This window comes from Phascolarctos cinereus, unplaced genomic scaffold, assembly GCF_003287225.1.
Source record: "Phascolarctos cinereus isolate Bilbo 61053 unplaced genomic scaffold, phaCin_HiC Scaffold_726;HRSCAF=1367, whole genome shotgun sequence".
NCBI lineage: Eukaryota > Metazoa > Chordata > Mammalia > Diprotodontia > Phascolarctidae > Phascolarctos > Phascolarctos cinereus.
The window spans coordinates 215,967,610-215,987,628 of NW_027556098.1; the positions used below are offsets into that span (position 1 = coordinate 215,967,610).

The 20,019-nt window shown below is 37.8% G+C and overlaps 1 protein-coding gene across 10 annotated transcripts in view; it reads right to left on the minus strand.

Moving 5' to 3' along the window:
* Positions 1-20,019, minus strand: part of RAPGEF4 (Rap guanine nucleotide exchange factor 4) — a 351,123-nt gene that overhangs the window by 144,324 nt on the left and 186,780 nt on the right. For 5 of the 10 annotated variants that reach the window (XM_020990975.2, XM_020990983.2, XM_020990982.1 and 2 more), the window contains one exon: positions 16,249-16,313. In XM_020990975.2, coding sequence (XP_020846634.1) covers positions 16,249-16,313 — 65 coding nt within the window. Of the gene's footprint in view, positions 1-10,265; positions 10,389-10,483; positions 10,610-16,248; positions 16,314-20,019 lie in introns of those variants that run through there. The other 5 variants (XM_020990978.2, XM_020990976.2, XM_020990987.2 and 2 more) reach the window with 3 other exon arrangements.

Consider the following 20,019-nt stretch of genomic DNA (forward strand, 5'->3'; position numbering starts at 1 on the left):
AAATTAATCTCTCTATATGATTTAACTTTCCAGGTTCATGACTCCCTATGTAAAATGCCCCCCAATAACCTGCTATGTCTAAAAATATCATAGATAATTGGCATGCTAAAAATAATTTGCTAGCATTTTAGCCAGCCCTGTTCCTAAATCTGAATAGCCATTTAGAAGAATATTTCCTATTTCTTGCCATCACTAATTCAAACCCTACTCTTCTTCATTTGCACATGAGTCTTTGAGGAAATAACATGGGAGCTATGAAGAAATTAATGTCTATTTTAAAGACAGAGATGATAGAAAAATAGCAACCCCATTCTGATCTAGATCTGAAATTTTATCTATAATTCCTTTCAGTAAATGAGACAATATTTTAAAGGGATTAGTACCCAGCACATAGTAGTTGATATATGTGTATTTTCTTCCCTTCCTCCTTCCACTAATAGCAAAGGGCATTTCCCCCGTGATCTGTATATCTTAGTTTTCTGGGACACTGACAAGTTCAGTGACTTATCCATGGTCACACATTATGCCTCTCCATTATACCAATGCTGCATCTCAACTCCATTGTACTAAATCGACAAAAAATTCTCTCTCACTTGATGTAAACAAGCAGGAAAAGACTTTGAAGAATGTAATATGAGTGCAGTTTTTTTTTCTTTGCTCTAAAGTATGGAAAATAGACTTTTCCATTCCTTCTTGAGCTGCAAGTTGTTTCAGGAAGTAGATTTTGTTTGAGTTCAGTATGAAACAAGACATCTGAAGTAAATCTGTCTTTATAGAGAGGTAGTGTGGGATAGGTGACAGAGAGCTGGACTTGAATTTAGGAAGACCTGGGTCTACACTGATCAAATCATTCAATCTCTCACTTCTTCTGGCAACTCTTTAAGACTTTAAGCTATAGAAGATGGTGGAAAGGAAGCATGGGAGAAAAGAATTGCAAAAACTAAGAAAATATGGATATAAGGGAACAACAAGCAATAACTTTCTAGGACATAAAACCTATTTTAGAGTCTTTCAGATTTGAAGTAAAGATAAAAAGACAGAAGGGTAATGTCAGAAAGTTATGGGTTCACATAAATATATTTTAAATATGTATTTTGTAATATCTGTATGACCCAGGTTCTGTGCTTGGCCTTCTACACTTGTCTCTCAACATTGTCTCCCTTTATATAAATTAATTCATTCTCTCAGCTTCAACTATCATGTTTAGTCAGATGATTGCCAAATCAATGCCTAGCCTAGTCCTCTTCCTCAAGCTCTAGTTCACATTTCCAACTATACGATGAAAATTTCCATTTGGATATCCTGTCATCACTTTAAACTCAAGATGTTTAAAATTGACCAGTCTTTCCCTCCCCAATCTAGCTCCACATCCTGTTTTTCATTTTCACAGACATTCTGTCAGGGCTGGGCATCTTAGTCACTTTGGAGTCTTCTATTTCCCTTACTCTAGTCAGTCACCCATCCTGTCTATTTCTCCATTCGAAGTAGCTTTCCTACCTATTCCTTCTTCATTTCCTATATCTACTACAATAGTTCAAGATTCCATCAGCTCATGCTTGTATTACTCCAAAATATGTCTAACAGTTCTATTTCCCTATTTTCAATCTTTTTCCCTCAAATCTATCCTGGTATAGAAGTCGATTGTATTAGACAGAAATATACTTTAAATCTATAGACAATAAGTCAGAATTGAATTTAAAATTATCCAAGGTCACTAATGACTAGACATGATATGAATATACCAGTTCTGACTTAACATCACAACCAAAGAAATTCACCAGTACCAAAGAAAGGAATAGTGAATTTATCCCTTATGTTTATTTAGTAATATAAGTTTATTTAATAATGAACCTATTAGACCTTCAATGGCTCCCTATTTTATACAAGATAAAGTCCAAACTCAGCTTAGTCCAGCACTCATGACTTATCACAATCTGACTCCAACATAGTTTTCTGGTCTTAGCTCTACTGCTTTCTTCTAATCAAATCAGTCTTCTCACTATCCCTGAAAAACATTTGTCATTTCCCACTTCTGCTCTTGTCATCCCCCAAAGTTGAACTGTCTTCCTACTTCCTCCCTGCCTTTTGACATCTCAGTCATCTTTTAAGGCCCAATTCACATCTCTGTTATTCTATGAAACCCTCCCTGACTTCTTCAGATGGAAATTACAGAATCATAGAGTCACAGATTTAGAGATCAGAGAGACCTCCAAGGTCATCTAATTCAATCCCCTCATTTCACTTCCATAATCTTTTCCTCATCTGAATTCCTACAGTATTTCTTTTCAGGGACTCTTAATTGGCATTTGAGTATTTACCACCTGTTATTGGGAGTTTTCTTTTCATATGTATGTGTCTCATATCCCCAGAATGCACAAAATAATGGCAGTGCTGTTGGCCAACATGGAGAAATTGGGAGAGGCAGCTGTCTTAGCAGAGTTCAGTTTTACATATATTGAATTTCAGGTGATGACAAATAGATGTTCAATAGGTGACTAGAGATATAGGACTAGAGCTCATATGAGAAGCCAGCTATGGAAACATGGATTTGGGAGAAAAAAGTATGAAGGAAGGGTGGGTGTTGATAACTGTCACTATAAGAATATGTAGACTCTAAGACATGAAAGAAAATTGAGGATGAAGAACAGACCACTGAATTTGCCAGCAAAAGTGAAACTAGTAATGTTAAAGAAAGGGGTTTTCCCATTCAGACTGAAAGCCTCAAAGGTTCAACGGTTCAAGAAGAAAACAACAGAAGAAGAAATAAAGACAGCAGGCAGAGATGAGTTGAGCAGTGAAAGTAAAGAGACAAATAGAACTCCATGGGGAATAAATATTTCTCAACTCTAAGTAGTAGCGGCAGTAATAGCTGATAATTATAGCACTTTTCAGATTTTCAAAGCTCTGTATATATGTTATCCCCCTAAGTCCTCACAACAACCTTGTAAGGTTATTATCTCCATTTCACAGCTAAAGAAACTGAGGCTGAGAAGTTAAGTTATTCACTCAGGGTCATACAACTTGGAAGTGTCTAAGGCAGGATCTGACCTCAGATCTTCCTGAATCCAAGTCAGAATTTTATCCATTATACCTACCCTATCCACTGTTATACCTACACTTTATCCATTACATCTGCACTATACTACATAGCTACCAAGTAGTAGTGGCAGCAGTAGTAATCATAGCAGTCATATAGTCAATAGTCATGGTAGCAGTCATAGTCATTTAGTAGTAGTAGTATTGGTAAACATCAGTAATAATAACAAGCTGCATGGTAGCAGTGATGATTATATGAAAACTAATAACAATAACGATATCTGACATTGATGATAGTCCTTTATGACTTAAAAAAACACTTTACAGTCCCTGTCACTTTTGATCCTCAAAGCAAATCTCTGAGAAAGGCACCATAAATGTTATTAACATCCTCATTTTACAATTTTCCCACGGGAAAATTGAGGCTCAGAGAATTGTCAGGTAATTAGCAGAACAAGTCTGGAGGGAATAAATAAGCCTGGAGGTAAAGAGAGCAATCCAAGCTGAGAACCAAGTCAGTAACAAGAAAGCCCACTGGGGCTAATTTCAGTGATTTCAAAATTTCCCAGCACTTTGTTCTTAAGATGTAATCAGGGATAGTTTTCTCTCCCTTTCCTTCCACTAATTTCTAAGCTAGCTTCCTGCCTCAGTGACTATCTGTCCTGCTATATTTACCTCTACTTCTTAAGGCCAGTTCCATGTACTGTCCCAACTGTCTATACCTGCTACTTGTTCCAATCATACTGGCCAGTATGTCACATTGGGGTAATGACCAGTAGCACCGTTCCTAGACTTTCCTAACCGTGTCCTTACCTGGTGTGAATCTGGGTTCACAGTCAAGAGATCTGGGCTTTAGGGTCAATTCAGCCACTAACTAAATTGCCTGTTCACTCAGCTAGTCAATAAATATTTATAAAGTGCCTACTCTGTGCCACGTACTGTGCTAAGCGCTGGGAGTACAAGGAAAGTATAGTAGTCCCTGCCCTCAAGGAGCTTGTGATTTCATGGGGAAAACAATACATAAACAACTATGTACAAGATAAATTGAAGATAATCAACAGAAGTACCAGAATTAAAGCGGTAGGAAAAGGCTCCCTGTAGAAAGGGGGATTTTAGCTCGGACATGAAAAAAGCCGGGATGCAGATATGAAAATGGAGAACATTGCAGCCATGGGGGACAGCCGGTAAAAATGCCAGTGAGGAGATGGAGTGTCTTGTCTGATGAATAGCAAGGAGGCCAGTGTCACTGGATCACAGAGTACCCGAGGAGGAGGGGAGGTAGAGGGAAGGGAGCATAATGCATAAGAGGAAGACTGGAAAGGTAGAGGGAGGCAGGTTATGAAGGGCTTTGAATGCCAAACTGAAGATTTTATTTTTGATCCTGGAGGCAACAGAGAGCCAGTGGAGTTTACTGGGGGAAGGGGGGGGTGTCAGACTGGTGCTTTAGGAAGATCATTTTGCAACTGAGTGGAAGAGAGGAGACTTCTATAGCAGGGAGATCCACCAGCAGTATCACATGACTGCAGGCTTGAGGTGATGAGGGCTTGCGTTTTGACCTATAAGCATCAGTATTCACGTCTATAAATTTATGAAAATGGCTTTTGTGACAGACCTTCTACAAATCAGGCTATGGAACACTTCTCCTAGGCCAAAGTACTCAACTGCTGCAGTGACGTCCTGTGACCAAACTGAGCTGGATCATTGAGAATGTTAGGAATGTTGGAGAGGAGAGTTCAGTCCAGGTATGGGGCTAGAATGGATGGTCTCTAAGGCCCCCTCCAACTCTAAGATTCTGCAACTGAAGACTGGTCAAAGATGGCTTTCAATGGTTAAGCCCTAGCTTTGATATCTGAAATGTAAAGTTGCCTTTGAGACCACCAGAGGGAGCCCAAGTGTTTTATGAGTGCACATAACCATCACAACTATGGAAAAGGAGATGAACATAAAAATTATAATGCTAAAACATGGAATATTGCCTCCTTTTTAGTGGACTTTTTTAACTTCTGGAAAAAAATTCTCAAATTTAGGTTTTGCAGTCCTTCATCAGGCGTCTGGGCACTACAACTCTCTGACATTTGAAGGAGAGGGGTTGATAAAAATAGACACAAAAACCCAGGTCTGACGCTGAGTACCGCTGGCCCAACACCCAGGCTTCTCCATTTCAGCCAGCCCTGGACGTGCTCTTTCTTTCCGTGCACTGCTTTGAAGTGACAAGAGCGGCCACTAGACCTAGTTCATCTTTATTGTGAACTTTGGAGGAAGTTTCGGGTGTGGTTTCCTCTTATTGTTTATGACCCAACTATCAAATTAGAGCACTGGGTAAGCACTTAGTGATTTTTATTTCTTGCTTTTGGTTGAGTTAGTCACACTGTTCAGACATTAAAATGAATGACTGCCTATAAGTCTGTGGCAGGAGTGGGGTTGTGAGGAAAGCGCTCAATATGGGATCACAGAACTTCAAATTGGATGTCCTGTAGGTATCTCAAACTCAATATGTCCCCCAAGCCCTTCCTTCTTCCCAACTTTCCTATTATCATGGAAGGTACCACTATCTTCCCAACTATCCAGGCTTGGAACCTTGGCTCCTCACTGACACTTATATTACATATACAATCTGTTGCTAAATTTTGTCATTTCTACCTTCATAACATCTCTCCTATATATGCTCTGCTCTCCATTCATATGACCTCATGACAGACACTCATTATTTGTATTTATTTATTTTTAATATTTAATCACTCCTTTTCATTCCCTCCCCAATCAGTGCCTTCTCTCTGAAATTACCTTCCATATTTGATTTGTATATAGATATTTGCAGGTTGTATCCTCCAGAAGAATGTTGGCTCCTTGAAGGAAGGAATTATATTTTTACCTTTCTTTATATCCCTAGCACTAAACACACTGCCTAGGACATAGTAAGTTCTTAATAAATACTTGTTGACTGACTTCCTACCTCTGTGATACTGCTAAGTTACTATCTCCCTGGGCCTAAGTTTCTCCACTTGTAGGGTGAGGTGTTGGACTAGACCAGGGGTGGGGAAACCTGTGGCCTCGAGGCCACATGTGGCCCTCTCGGTCCTCAAGTGCAGCCCTTTGACTGAATCCAAACATCAAAGAACAAATCTCCTTAATAAAAGGATTTGTTCTGTAAAAGTTGGACCTAGTCAAAAGGCCACACCCAAGGACCTAGAAGGCCACATATGGCCTCAAGGCCACAGGTTTCCCATCCCTTCACTAGATGGTCTCCGACAGCCTAACTGTGCTAAGGGTAGCAAGATATAATTGGGGGTGGGAGTAGTATTTAATCTTCTTAGCACATTATTCCATGATTCAGGTTACTGGGGAAATTGTTCTATATTATACTTAGCTGTTAACATTTCTATACCTCCAGTAGACTATAAGCTCTTTGAGGACAGGGACTGATTCAATTTTTAATCTTTGAGTGGCGCCAAACACTTTGGTTTGTGTATATTAAAGCTTAATTTGTTGAATTAAATTAAGTAGCTTTGAAGTTAGGCCCCATAAGGGGAAAACCTCTAGAAATTTGTCAAACTCATCTGTTAATCCCATTTATAGAATAAAAAAAATGTCATAGATATTATCATGAGACAAATGCAAATGGAAAGTTTTGATTATTTCTACCCCTTGAAGAATATCTTCTTTTACATCAAAGCCTGCCTTACCTAGGATTTGTTCCCCAGCATATAAACATGACCTAGCCTGACATGATTCTATTGCCACATTACCATCACATTGCCTTCCACATACTGCACACTTCACAGATTGCCAGGCACGTTTCAGCTGTTACTCAGGCCTCTACAGAATGGGTGATAAAAATCATTAGATTACACAGTGGAATGCCAGGACTCAAAGTTGTTGGCAAACTAAAAGGAGAAAAAGAAAACATTGGCTAGTCTAAAAGCCAACCCACAAGAAAGCTGTGTGTGTACACACACAAAACCTCACCCACGTGTGCTAAGACAAAAATAATCTTTAAGCAACTTTCACCTTCACCTGCAACTCTCCTCTAGAAAATAATGAGGCAGACACAGATTTCAGATAAGGATAGAGCTCCTGCCCTAACTCAAAATTCTAAACAACAAAAGAAGCCAATTTTTCCCCCTAAATGAAAATGAAAACAGTACTAAGAAGACACAAATGCTGACAATAGATGGGGGCACAATTTTCCACAGTCACACCTAATCAATCAACAAAAATTTATTAGGCCCCTATGTGCTTAATAATGTGCCAGGCATTGGGCTAATGATACCAACAAAAATCCAGTCATTCCTTTGAAAGGCAATGAAGACTCAACAGATACTTTTCAAAATTAGACAGATATGCCTCTAAATTTGTACTCAGATTTCTATATTACCTATTCCTTAGTTTCATTTCCATGCACAGATGAAGCATAGGAGCATGAATTTAGTGCTAGAAGGGATCTACACATCCTTGAGTCAAACCTCTTCATTTTATAGATGAGGAAACTGAAGCCCATAAAAATGAAGTGATTTACCCAAGGTCATCTTACCACAGCTACAAATGCAGTAATGATAAAACAAGTACCACAAGGTTAGATCCAGTGGCCAATGCTATTAGATTGAAGATGTTCTACTAATGTCCTTATCATGCAATGTTTGGACGTCCCTTTGAGTTCTCAAACACTATGCCAATGAGACTATCAGAATGGAAAGGCTTTGAATACCAAACCAGATGACAAACTGTCACATGAGGACCATCCTAGCTAGGTTTGAACAGACTCATTATCAGAAGGTTCCAAGTGATATGTGTATGTATGTGTGTGTATATATATGTACATGTGTATGTATATATGTATATATGTGTGTATATATATGTATGTATGTGTATGTAAATATATTTGTATGCATAATGATAGCCACTCAAGAAAATAGCCACTAAGTATGGAAGAGCTATGATCTAGAAGGAAGTACTCACAGCTCTTTAGAAATACTAAAGACTTGAATGGGAAAAAAGTATACTCATTAAAGATAATAATAGCAAATTTAGCACTGGGGGTTGTGATGAGTACTTTGAGAGAATTGGACTAAAATTTGAAATGACCTTGTAGAGGAAAAGGATAAGTCAATAGGGATAGTACAAAGTAATTTACTTAGTAGTGAAAGGCAAGGGAGAACAATAAAATACAGAGCAATTTTGACTTTTTCAATCAGGAAGAGAGCTGTAGGTCATAGCAGATAACATTTTTGTATTTTAAAATTAAAAGAAGAAAGCAGGATATTAATACTTATAAACTGTGTTGGAGCAGAGCTGTCAGACACACAGCCTGCTGGCTGCATGGGACCTAAAACATTTCCAAGTCGTGCCTGAAACATATTAAAATGTAATTGGGAAATATTTAATAAAATAAGTAAAAATATAATGAAACATAGATGCTATTATACTTTAAAACTAAGTCAATATGCAGCTTGCATGGATCCTTATATAAAATTACGTAACCCCTTTGACACTATTTGATTTGATGCTTCTGATGCTCACAGGACTTGTGATCAAATTCTCCCTACATATTTAGGATAAGTTGATCTTTTACTGTAATGCAGCTGTGGAATAAGAGGGCTGCCAAAATAATTAAAGGGCTCAAAGATCATAGAACAAAGTTTGGAGAAAATGAACTTAGTCTGAAAAGTGAAGACTTGGGGGGATCTTAATAGTCCTCTAGCCACAGAAGAGGTATTTTATGAGTGTCTTTGATCAATTCTTTGACTATAAGACAACAGGGAATAGGCTAAAATTGCAATAAGAAAGGTTTAGACATTTTAAAAGAACTGCTGATCAGAAGTCTGCAATACTAGAACATATCATGATTTTAGAGTTTCCTTCTAGGGCAGTTTTTATGAAGAAAAATAGCTATCTTCCTTGGATACATTTAATATAGTTTTCCCTAGAGTTATTAAAATGGACTAGATAATGTTTTAAGGTTTCTTCCAGTAGTTCCTGACATTCAAATAGCAGAGCTGATACTAGGAAAGACTAAATCTAGATTAAAAGATGCAATCATTGGATTAATTTACCCAACCCAAGAAACCCTGCATTCTTCAATCCTGAATAAAGCCTACTTTACAAGTAGTTTGGCCTCAATTTCTCAAAATAGGAGCAAGAAAGATGCAAATACGCTGAGAGTAAATGATACTCTATATTTTATACTTGTAATCAATTGAATCTAACAACTGAGAAAAAGAAGTCACTATAGAAAAATGTTTTTGAAGACAGAAATATACTCTTTCATAACTCTAAAATCAGCAATAATATCTCAGTCTTTCCTGGGAGAATTATTCATTCCTCAGCTAGGACACTGGTAAAAAAAAAGGGGGGGGCGGGAGGCAGAGAGTGGAGAATGGAGATAGGAATATATTTTTTAAATCGCTTAATAGTATAGCTTTTTTCTTGAGATTTCAAAAAACTTGGGTCAGACACAGTGTTTTATAGTAGAAAAGGAAAGTCGAATATTTTCCTTTCATGAACTATGGTTATTATAAACACTCAGCAGCTGAGTTAAAATTGAGCAAACTGGACACCAGATCCATATCCATTTCAAAAAAAAGAAGGAGTTGATGCTGAGAGGTCAAAAAAAAAAAACCAAACAAATGTAGAGTTGGAAGGGACTACAAAGGTCATCTAGTCCTAACCCTTCATTTTACAGAGGAGGAAACTGAGAATCAGGATGGCCAAGTTCACACTGGCAACTTTAAACATAAATGTCAGAGGTCATTTTTGAACCCAGGTCCTCTGAAGCCAGTATTTTTTTCCACTATACCATACTTTCCTATTCCCCCATTCCAGACCCTAGTTTTGTTGTTGTTATTGTTTAAAAAAAAAAACTGTAAAAAAAAAAAAACCCTGCACAGCAACATTGTGAAATTCTAGTTAAACTGTGGATAACAATAACTTGAATAGCAAAACTTATATTTTGGATACATTACCAGACTGTATTTTTGTTTTAATTTATTAAGAAAACCAACCTTGGGAGGAAATGCAGATTAAACAACATTCATATGAGTGTGCAAACATTCCCTGTCAAATATATCCCCCTACACTGGAGGATTCAGATTCTTGTCTATCTTACCAAAAAAAGTTGGTCTTCAAATAAGTCCTTATTTCAGTTCACAATAATTATAACATATTTAGAAGCAACAAATAGGGCCAAATTCACAACAAACAACCACCAAGAAAATTAGATTTTAAAAAGTTACCTTTCAACTCTTCCTAATAGCTCCCTTATCCTTAATATTTAGATGGAAGGCAATATCCACCACAACCAGAGCAATCCACAACAGTCAACTCATGAGTTAAAGAAAGAGCCACTTCCTGCAGCTTGTAGAATGAGCAATGGGGCGGGGAGGGGGCAGGAATCCACAGGAGAAAAAGATCATAAAGGTCACTACCACCCCCCAGAAATTACATAACTCACAAATGTCAGAACAAACATTTTCTCCGGGGCACAAGAGCTGGAGTTCTCCTTGAGCACCTTAGACATGAAGCCACTGGTATTTTCCAGAAGGAGAACCATGCTATTGCTTAGGCAGGAATCTCTGCATTTTCTAATGGGCTAACTTAGAAAATGAAAATTTACACAACACACCATGCACAAGCTTGGACCAATAGAATTAGTAGGGCTAATCTTCGCATGAATGATAAGCAGGCTCTCCTTCAAAATCCTAGCAGCAGGCTCTGAATGTACTTGACAATTTGTTTGCATTCCAGAATTCTTTGGTATTACATCATCGTATTTGTTTGGTGTTTCTCCTACTTTTGCCACCACACATCTCCAGCAAGTTATATATGCATTGTTATGTCTGTAACAATGTAATTGGCATCACTCACATCCTACAGAATTAACAATAATAATAACAATAGCTAGAATTTATAAATTTCTTTAAGGTCTGCAAAGTACTTTATAAATATTATCTCACTTCATCATCACAACTACCCTGGGAGGTAGGTGCTATCATTATCCCCATTTTACAAATGAGGAAACAAAGGCAGATAGAAATTAAGTGACTTACCCAGGGTCACACTGCTAAGAAGCATCTGAAGCTAGATTCAAACTCATATTTTCCTGTCTCCAGCTTCAGGGCTTTATCTACTGAATAACCTAGATTAAATCTATGATCATGGACTATGATATTGTGATATGTGCTTAGTCATACCAAGGCCAAGAACTTCCAGTGATTAATTTAGCAGCAGGACTGAGGATGGGTAGTACCTACCTGGGAAAAGGAATGGCATTTTAATCAGAAGCCAATGCAAACCAAAAGATCAGTAGAAAGGGTCCTTCGGAGCCCCAAATCCAAAGGTTTGGGGCTATGTAGGAAACAGGCTGCAAAAGGAGGAATTCAGGTGGGGAAGTCAGTACTATGTCAGAAGATGAGGAAGCAAGATATCGGAAATGACTAGATTCCATTCCCCAAAGCTCAGGTCTAGTTTTAGATAGCTACACTCTTTTCTATTCCTGTTCTGGCTCCTGCCTCAATCTTCTGGTGACTTGTCACTTCCCTCAGGTCAAACCTCCCAGACCCCAGCTGCATCAGGAAATGTGTGGGTCTGTATATTCAGGAGGAGTGCTGGTGACTGTGTTCCAAGTCAAAGTTTTTTCCCCATTCTGTGGGAGCATTTTGCAAGTGGAGTTTAATTAGGATTAAGGCATTTTCAAAGAAATTAGTGATTTCCTTTTTAAATAAATCAACAAAACATCTCATTTTCAAGTGATAGAAAATAGCAAATTAAAAAAAAAATTTAACTTAAAAAGTCCTAAAATAGGTGACCCTATACCTCAAAAATAAAATTTCCCTTCAAATCTCATTTTATCTAGTGGGTTACACATCCATTGACTTAAACTTGAAAGATATTTCTACCAAATTCAACATAAACTTGGGAGAGTGGGGCAAAAAGTACAACCTGGAGACAGGACCTCTGATCAATAGAAGATCCAATTTGTTCATTGTTATAGGAAACTCATGGTTGAAGAAATTTCCTCTACTTATGTAAATCAGTACCTATTCTGCAACTTATGGTGTCAAATTCAGAGAGAAACAGGTATCGATGAGTGGCTGGGAAGGCACTAATCCATACATAAAGATACTTGAAAGCTGCATATTGACTTAGTTTTAAATGTAATATTATCTATGTTTTATTATATTTCCCAATTACATGTTATTCTGGTTCTGGCCACACTCAGGAGTATTGTTGGTCCCAGTGTATTTGACATCTCTGGTCCAGAACACTGAGATGTTAAGTGACTTTCCCAGGGACACAAACCCAGTATCAGTAAGAGGCAGAACTGCAAATCATGTCTTCCTGGCTCTGAGGATAGCTCTTTAGCTACCATACTAGGCAACTAGGTGGCATAAATGGGCTCCATAGAAAGTTCCCAATCCCATAAACTTTGAATACAGTATCATCCCTTAATAGTATTTAAAGCTAGGTGATACAATACTTAGAATGCTGGGCTTGGAATCACAAAGATCTGAATTCAAATCCTACCTCAGACACTTACAACATAAATGACTCCGGCCAAGTCACTTAAACTCATTGAGTCTTAGTTTCTTTATCTGTAAAATGAGTCAAATAATAGTACCTACCTCCTAAGGTTGTTGTGAAGATCAAATGAGAAAACATGTGTAAAAGACTTTGCAAACCTTAAAGTTCTATTTAAATGCCAGCTATTATCATGCCTGAAGAATTCCACCTTTGGTTTCTCTTAAAAGAGAACACTATTGCACTATTCCTCTGTATATTATAATTTTTTGGTTCTAACTCTTATTATACTATGGTTTTCAGAATCTTGGCATCATCTCTGTCAGTATTCCAACCAGCAAAAGAAGTATATATCTGCTTCTGACAAAAAGGCAGCTCATGGAAATACAATAATTTTAATGGGAGGTGAGACTGGGTCAGTAAATATAATACAGCCAACAAGACAGTGGAAGAAAATGAGACTTAATTAATGTCTGCAAAGAGTCATTAAACAAAATCCCCAGTAGGTGTTGGAGATAATCTATTCTGAGATTGAAGTTATATTGTAAATCACTTTATTTAATTTCACAAGCAGAAAAATAAAGGGAATAATAGGGCTCCATATGTAGTCTAAGAGGGTAAAGGATAAAATCAGCATTATACAATGTCTCTATTATCAAGGAAATATTTTACTTAATGGAACCCAGAGATTTTGACTCTAGTTTCTGTCCTTCTACAACTAAGATTGCTTATTAATTACTGGTACTTTGTTTAGCACATACAAGCTGCTGAAAAGTTTCCTAATAGCAAATTAAGGACATGGAAATCTAACACATTTGTTGGCACGTGTGTGTGTATCTGTCTCTTTGCTAAGAAATCTCTCTTAGATTCCATATGTAATGTTCCCAAAAGAGGCCTAATGATGCTCATTCTGGAAGGAAATCTTCCCTGAAATCCTCTAACTCTATTTCCACCTAACAAACTCAGAACCACAACTTACTTCAGTCTATGTCAACTCACTTTTTGCAAACTACCAATTATGACTTGGTCACACACACACACACACACACACACACACACACACACACACACACACAACTCCAACTATGACAGACGCCACCTTCTGCTTAAAGGTCTGACCTTGTTGTCCTACTGCAAGACTATCTAATCAAAAGTTCACTGAGTACCCATGACATAGAACTTGCTTTTGACATTTCTAACATTTTAGACTTCCCAGGGTCCAGAAATCCTCCCTGCTCCTTGCATATACTTAGAAGGGTTATGTATCACATTAAGTCCTTCTTAATCTTTTTTTTTTTTGAAGGGGGGCTAGGCAATAGGGTTAAGTGACTTGCCCAGGATCTCATAACTAGTAAGCATTAAGAGTCTGAAGCCAGATTTGAACTCAGGTCCTTCTGACTCCAGGGCTGGTGCTCTATCCACTTAGCCACCTAGCCATTGCATCACCTAGCTGCCTCTAAGTCGTTCTTCATCTTAATGCCCTCCCTTTCAGATTACTCCCAATTTATACTGTCTATATATATATTGTTTGCACTTTGTTTCCTCTATTAAACTGTGAACTCCTTGAGAACAGAAACTGAGGGGGTTTTTTGGTTTGTTTGCTTGTTTGTTGCCTTACTTCAAATCCCCAGCTCTTAGCACAGTGCCTGGCATGTATTAGATGCTTAATAAATGCTAGTTGACTGAGTCAACTGTGGCAAGATCAGTTTTTAGGGGTTCCTTGGAGGTTGGTGAGACACTAGATACAGCTGAAGTGAAACGATCCTGATTCTTCAATCTGGTGGCCAGAAATGGAAGACACAAATATGGCAAATACCTGAGTCACAAACTCTAGTCCCAGGTTGGGCTGGTGGCCTGACAAGCTCTAAGGAGGCGAATAACATAATACTTGCTTCTATAGTATCTTCCCCTGGCCTCCTGCTCCCCAAAAGGTTAAAAGTCACAGGATTGAACCAAACAAATTGATAGCCCCTAATTGTCAGATGGTACCATATAGTACAGTAGAATGAAAAAAAAATTGTTGGACCTGAGATGTGCTCCTTTGGAGTAGCATAGGATAGAAAATCCTATTGCCTCACAAAACTCTCCCAGTTATTATCAGCAATCCATTATTAAAAACATGACACATCAGTATAAGCAACTAAATATGTTTAATAACTATTTACACTTAATTTCAATGCATAAAGTCTCATCCATTTTTTAGTCCCTCCTTTAAAGGATTAATGTTTGTTCATTCTTCCTCATTTACTTTTCTTAAGTGATCAACAATTACATCTTACTAGTATGTTTTCATCTTATTCAAAAGACAAAGTTTATTTTTTTTTGTGACACAGAATCAGTGAAAAGGTTTATATAGGAAAAGGGAGACACCAATGATTAAAAGGACAGTAACCTGATGGAAAGAAAATTCCTGTTGTATGTATGGAAGAGAAAGTGTGGTTTAAAACAGGGATTCTTAACTTGAACCCTGTGGACTTCTTTTAAAATTGTTTTTATAATTGTATTTTAGTATAATTTCTTTCATTTATAATTCTGTGCATCCTATTTTGTGCATTAAAAAAACATTACTATGAGAAGGGGCTACAGGCTTTACCAGACTGCCAAAAGGGTCCATCACAAAAAAGAAGTGAAAGACCTGTCCCTGATGCAGAAGACACAACGGCACTAAGACACAAAAGGGAAAAACATTAAGAAGGAGTAATCCAAATGGGAGCCGCAACATTCCTCAGCAGAGAAGAGACACTTGATAGAAAATTTAGCCAGATTTCAGGAAAGGGACTAAGAAATTTTCTAATTTCTTCTATATGGCAAAAAGTAGAAAGAGAAGAACAACAATTCTACAATATTACCATATAAGAGTAATAAGGGAACACAGGTGAACAATAGTAAAGCATTTGAGAGACTAATCACACTGAACAGAGCCTCAAATTAATTGCTTTCCTTCTGTTTCAATTGCTAACACTTGCAGGTTGTCATGGAGATTTAGATGTCCATGGTGCCGTCTTCAGTTAATTTGCCTTTTCAAAGGTTTTAAAAACAATAACAATTATTTAGTTGTATAAAAAGAGGCTGCCATTGAATAAGTCACAAGACCGTGAGACCATGGGCTTAGTACTATCTTTCTAAATGTAGTGATGGGTTTGGACTGAGCCATTCTCCTTTTACTTGGTTACTCTCAAATGAAACAGGAAAAAAAAAACTTCTCATGTTTGGGGGAAGGGACATGAGGAGTAGCTGAATGACTTCACCTGTAGGTAGGACTACAGATAACCATTTGACTTCAAATTTCATATTTCAAGTTGCTCCTACTAAAACAACAACAGTAACAACAACAGACACCAGCTACAACTCTAAACAATCCTCTATGTTCTGTAAAGTGGGAGGAACTAGTACCACTGTTAACTGCTCCGACCAGGGGTACAAAAACTGAGAAGTCTGGTGATGACATACTGAATCTCTTTTCCTCCAGACAAATTAGTCACATGCACATTTGTAACAAGCAAAGTATGCTACCTTCTCATTCACTCCTCAGACCAAGTTTTTCATCTTCTATTTCCTATTTTTCTTTTATTTTTTTCAATTTCAAAATGTTTCACCAAAGCTGGGAAGATGTAGAGAGCAGAAGATATTATGGACTTTTTTTAACATGAAGAAATTTAAGGGGCTCTCTCTGCTGGCAAAGTTATTATTATTTTTTACCTTATTACAGTTTTTAGAAGCTGAGCAGAGATTGCTGCTACTCACATTCTCCTTGTCAGGCATCCCTAGGGGGGAAAAAAGAAGAGAACATGAATTATCAGGGAAAGTTGCAAACTCTGAAGTCCTCAGCCTCTTAAATGCTGTTACCAAACCAAGTGACAAATTTAGTGCAGTTAATTCATATTTAAGGTGGGGTAAAGCCTTATATGTAGTATTTACAATGTTAAAAAACAGCAACAACTTTTCAAAAAGCTTTTTAAAAATAAATAATAAATGGGAAATATGGTAGGACTAAAAATAGCATTACAAAATTTTAAAAGATGGCTTTACTTTGCATCTTAATATGCTTTCCAAGGAGGCAGGACTCACTGCAATGTACTAGTGGCCACACTTGCCAATGTATCTATCATAACACAGCTAAATGTGGCTCCTGTTTCTAGTTTGCTTCTTCACACTCTTGGGATTGCTACTCCTGAATCAATATAATGAGTGAATAACATGATGAAGGAAGCAGTGAAAAAGAGCCTTCTTGGGAACAGACAATGATGTGAATAGTTCATAGGAGACAAGTGTAGCTACACTGAGAAAGAAGCAGAGAATTCTCAGGCATACATAGCACATAGGGGTAGAACCATGTCATGTATGTTCACGTAGTACAATGTGGAATTTTAAAATACAGTGCATGCAAAATGACTGTAATAATTAAATTGTTTTACACCAAAAAATTCTGTTTGTAAATGAAAATGATGCATGTATATCTAGCATAGCCAGTATGGATGAACAATGAGTTGGGTTCAGAGTTTAACAGAAGGGTAGATTGCTTTCAGAAAATTGCAAACTCCTTTACTGATCCCAAAGTCTCCCCCCCCAAAATAAAGGTCCAACTTTTCAATACTAACATTTCACTGGTGTTGGTAGATAGATAATAAGATAGTAAGATAATAGATAATAGATGGATAATAAGATGTAGACAATAAGATATGGAATGCTACTACTAAAGAAGTGAAAATGAATATCATACTGAGAATATTGGAGAGGTGAATGATGGGTGTGAACAGCTATAATGCAGAACCAAAGAGACCTCCAAAGAAGAACAGGATTATAGGATAAGAAGAGAAGATGGGCTGGTCACATGGCAAGAATGAAGACAGTCATGGTGTTCCACTGGTACACCTGTAATGTCAGGAGAAAGTGAGGAAGGTCTCTAGCATGTTGAGGGATCCCCTATGGCAAACTTTTGGGAGGACACAGACAACAGTTGTTCAGGGTGGGAAGGAATGGATGGGTTTTGATTGCACTATTGGAGGCAACTCCTGAACCAATAAACTCATAGATCCATTGAGTATTGAATAAATGTATATTATAAGTGTTACTCTATCACTCTTACAAGAACTATGATTGTCTTGGTGAACAATAGAGGAGCAAGCTCCAGGAACTGGAGAGGAACAAGAAATACAACAATTCCCCCCTTGAATCCTGGAACTCAAGCATTTAAGATACTTAGGCAGGAGTCCTAAGAAGCTACAAAGCAGGAAACACAAGGATGAGGTTGAGTGACAGATCTGAATTGTCCAAATTCAGTAATGATTCTCCAATGTGAGCACTCTAACATCGTTCATTCATTTATCCAAAAAACGCCAACTGAAACCTAAGTGCTCAATAACACATTAGTAATAATAACATGTATATGATGAAATAGCTAGCATTATATATGGTTTGCAAAGCACTGTGCATGTTATTTCATCTGAGCCTCAAAACAATCCTATGAGGTAGATGCTGTTATGCATCTGTTGCAGATAAGAATAGTGAGCCTGAGCGGAATGATTTGGCCAGGGTCACCCAACTAGTGTCTGAGGCAGAGACAAGATTCAAGCTCAGGTCTTCCTAAATTCAAATCCAGTACCCTTACCCACTGTGCCACCAGGTGCCTTGCAAAACATATACAATGTTTTATGATTTGCCCAGTGATTTAATACATTATCTTCTAGGCTATCCAGTAGCTATGTGTGGGGCACTTTGCTAATAACCGTGGGGGATGTGAAGATGATGAATAAAACACAGTTCTTGCTCTAATAGGGCTTTTTGTGAGGAGATTCTACATGACCATTTATAATACAAGGCAGAATGTGATAAACAAGGTGTTGAAACTATTGAACAAAGGGTGGTGGGAATTCTTCAGAGAGAGTTCACTTACACCTGAGGGGATGACAAAAAGCATTCATGGAGGAGATGGCATTAGAACTGGGCATAAAGGAATAGGTGGGATTTTCAGAACAATTATGAGTCTCTAACTAAAGAAAGAGCAGCTAGGTGCACAGTGGATAGACCTGAGTTCAAATCTGGCCTTACACCCTTAATAGCTATGTGACCCTAGGTCACTACTTAACCTGTTTGCCTCAGTTTCCTCATCTGAAAAATGAGCTGGAGAAGGAAATGGCAAACCACTCCAGTATCTCTGCCAAGAAAATCCTGAATGGTGTCATAAAGAGTTGGACACCCCTGTAATGACTGAAAAATATCAAAAGATTTTCAGAACAATTATGAGCCTCTAACTAAAGAGAAGGGGATTGGATGATATGAGGAGGAAACCACTATTTTTTCCTTTAAGTAATAATATAGTAGAACCACAGAAGCTATAGAATGAGAAATTCTCCAATAAGGGTCAGAGGAAAGAGAGAAGAGAGTTGGTGGCTGCTGACTCCCTATTAAGAGGTACCACAGCAGTCATTTATTGCCCTGAGAACAATGTCTTTTGTATTCCCTGGACTCCTATTGAAGACATAACAGAGAAACCCCAGCACTTATCAGATGACTACTAACCACTTCTGGTGATACATATGGACACAAATGATAATAACGAGAGGGAGAACCTACAAATCTCTGCCCAATCACCTTGGGCAAGAAACTAAAGACCACAGGGGCAAGGTAGTATTTTCCTCAATGCTGCCCATTGAAAGCGAGGGATTCAGAAGTTAAAGGAAGGAGGGAGGGAACAAGCATTCATACAGCACCTAGTGTGTGCCAGGTGTTGTGCTTAAGCACTTTATAGGAATTATCTCATTTGAACCTCACTTCAACCCTGGGAAGTAGGTGCTATTATTATAATTATTATTTTACATTGTTATAATTTAAATAATTACTATAATTTCTATTTTATAATTGAGGAAACTGAGACAGAGTTAAGTGACTTGCCCAGGGTCACACAGTTATTAAGTGTTTGCACTCTATCCACTGCCCTGCCTAACTGCACATAAAGGTTGCTTGGGGAATTGAACAGTTTTCTAAGATAGTCATATCCTAGAACAAGATTTGGATTTCAGCATCACCGTGGAAGGCGAAAACTGCCTACAGACAGCCACCAAACAAAGTAAGAGAGTGGGTACAATGAAGGAAGAATGGTACTTGAGATATGAATAAGTTTACAAGCCATAAAATCTAAGAAAGGAACCAATAGTGGAATCTAGGGCTCCCAATCTTTAGGCTAGCAGTTCTCAAACTTTTGGGTCTTGAGAACCCTTTAAGCTCTTAAAAATTATTGACAGGGCAGCTAGGTGGTACAGTGGATAGAACTCTGGCCTTGCAGTCAGGAGGACCTGAGTTCAAATCTGGGCTCAGACACTTGACACTTACTAGTTATGTGACCCTGGGCAACCCTGATTGCCTTACCAAAAAGCAAAAAAAAAAAAATATTGAGGACCTCCCCACAAAGAGCTCTTGTTTATGTGGGTTGTACCTATAGATACTCATGAGAAATTAAAACATTTTGGTATC